This window comes from Sinocyclocheilus rhinocerous, unplaced genomic scaffold (genome assembly GCF_001515625.1).
Source record: "Sinocyclocheilus rhinocerous isolate Xijiao unplaced genomic scaffold, SAMN03320098_v1.1 scaffold14510, whole genome shotgun sequence".
Taxonomy (NCBI): Eukaryota; Metazoa; Chordata; class Actinopteri; order Cypriniformes; family Cyprinidae; genus Sinocyclocheilus; species Sinocyclocheilus rhinocerous.
This window is the reverse complement of record NW_015656753.1, coordinates 1-2,073: the sequence shown is the minus strand read 5'-3', so window position 1 is coordinate 2,073 and position 2,073 is coordinate 1. Positions and strand designations below refer to the sequence as shown.

General features: G+C 38.6%; 1 protein-coding gene across 1 annotated transcript; it reads right to left on the bottom strand.

The window, feature by feature from the left end:
• Window positions 1-806: 806 nt before the first annotated feature.
• Window positions 807-2,026, bottom strand: LOC107720827 (DNA-directed RNA polymerase III subunit RPC5-like). The gene is made up of 2 exons (XM_016528665.1): window positions 1,915-2,026; window positions 807-1,403 (listed from the first exon to the last, which is right to left on the bottom strand). The coding sequence occupies exons 1-2, from the start codon at window positions 1,916-1,918 to the stop codon at window positions 892-894; spliced, it is 516 nt and encodes a 171-aa protein (XP_016384151.1). The 5' UTR covers window positions 1,919-2,026; the 3' UTR covers window positions 807-891.
• Window positions 2,027-2,073: the final 47 nt, after the last annotated feature.

Below are 2,073 nucleotides of genomic sequence, written 5' to 3'. Positions count from 1 at the left end.
GCTCACATCACGGAGTATATTAGTACTGGTCAATACAGGAACATCATCAAAATATAATATTAAGATATCTGACCAATATTGCAAGACATATATAACAATACATTTCAAAAATTAAAATTATTCAATCTGAAAAAATGAAATTATAAATACAAAAAAACTTTTGGCCACATATATGGCATGCGCGTGCTGACGCATGTCCGTGTTAACATAAGCAGCAGCGCCATGCGCATGCATTGTTTACATGAACCAGAAGCCAGCGCATGCGTTGTGATACTCTCTCCACAATTTTGATGATTTTCACCTAAATTTGACAGCCCTCAGAATATTTTCTGCTATTAATACATGAACATGTATATCAAAACAAAGAACCGAGCCTCTGCTTTTAAACAAACAAAAAAACTATTTTATTCTATCTTCATGTGCTCATGTTTTATCACCACTTGAATGCAGATAAGTTTAATCAGAAATACATTTTGGACAAAAAATGCATTTTTATCAAACTAGTGCATTTTCAAGCAAAATACACGGATTGCCGTAAAAACTCGTCTTTGACCGGTAAACATTTTCTCTTAATTGACGAGATCTCTCGTCAATGGCTGGGAAAGAGTTAATAGTGAGAATTGGTCCCTAAACTAAAGTGTCACCAAATTATTTATGTAATAAAATAATGGTAAAATTAATCACATTAAAATCACTGTGATGTTAATGATGTAGCTTAGTTTTCGATCTGCTAAAATGAATAAATGTAAATATTGACAAACTATAGTGCATATTTTTAATTGTTGAATCAATCTATATTGGGCTTATAATTAATATTAATATCAGTGCATCTATACTTGTTTTCCAAATGCATATTTTAAATCGATTTATAACAAAGCACTATGTGGTGCACTAAAACTGCCCATCATCCACCACAGTACTTACAGGCACCAGGATCTGTCTGCACTGGCTCTGGAGGATGGTCTCCTGCAGCATGCGGTCCGTCACGTGGCCGTACACCGAGTGCCCCGTGGGTAAACTGGCCAGATGCAGGTTAAACAGCCTCTTCACTTCACTCAGGCACAAAACATAGCGCTTCCGGAAGGTGCTCCGCACAAAGTCCTGGAGCTCCGGGGTGAAGGCGTGAGCGTGTCCGTTATGAGGGTCCGAGGCCGGAGAGGTAGAGTTGGGGTAACCGTTGAGCGAGCCGTTAGTGAGCGGGCCTGACGTGTCCATGGGCTCTTCAGAGTCACTCATGGGCTCCTGTTTGACCTGCACCGGGGCGGCAGATTCACCGGATGAGGCCGTGTTTCTGGACGCCTTCAGTCTACGAGTGTCCAGCTCCCTCTGCATGGCGGATTGGTTTTCTCTAGTGCTCTCCTTCGCCGATTTCAGACGCTGGTCTCCGCTGATGTGAACGAGCTCTGCAGAAAACGCAGCACCACATGAACAGTCGTGCTGCACAATATTTTTGTGGATGTGTTAAACTGATAAAAAGTGACAGTAAAGACATGTATTATGTTACAAACAAATGCTGTTCTTTTGAACTTTCTGTTCATCAAAGAACCCTGAAAAATAAAATGCCTCAGTTTCCACAAAAATATCGGGCAGCACAACTGTTTTCACCATTGATAATAATCAGAAATGTTTCTTGAGCAGCAAATCAGCATATTAGAATGATTTCTGAAGATCATGTGACACTGAAGACTGGAGTAATGATGCTGAAAATTCAGCTTTGATCACAGAAATAAATTACAGTTTAACATAGATACACATAGAAAACAACAGTTTTAAATCGTTTTAAATTTGATCAAATAAATGCAGCCTTGGTGAGGAGAAGAGACTTTAAAAGCATTAAGAATTCTTACAGACCTCAAACCTTTGAACAGTGGTATATATATATATATTTTACACAAGTAAAAAGTCAGAACATACCCATCTGAGCATCCTTTTTCGGCACAAAGTCATCTTTGGAGAAGTTAAACACTTTTTCCAACCTGCAATATAGTGTTTATTTAGAAAAACACTGGGAGACTGAGATTCTCACTTCCAATTAAAGGCAGAGTAAGTGATTTTTCAAAAACACTTTAGAAA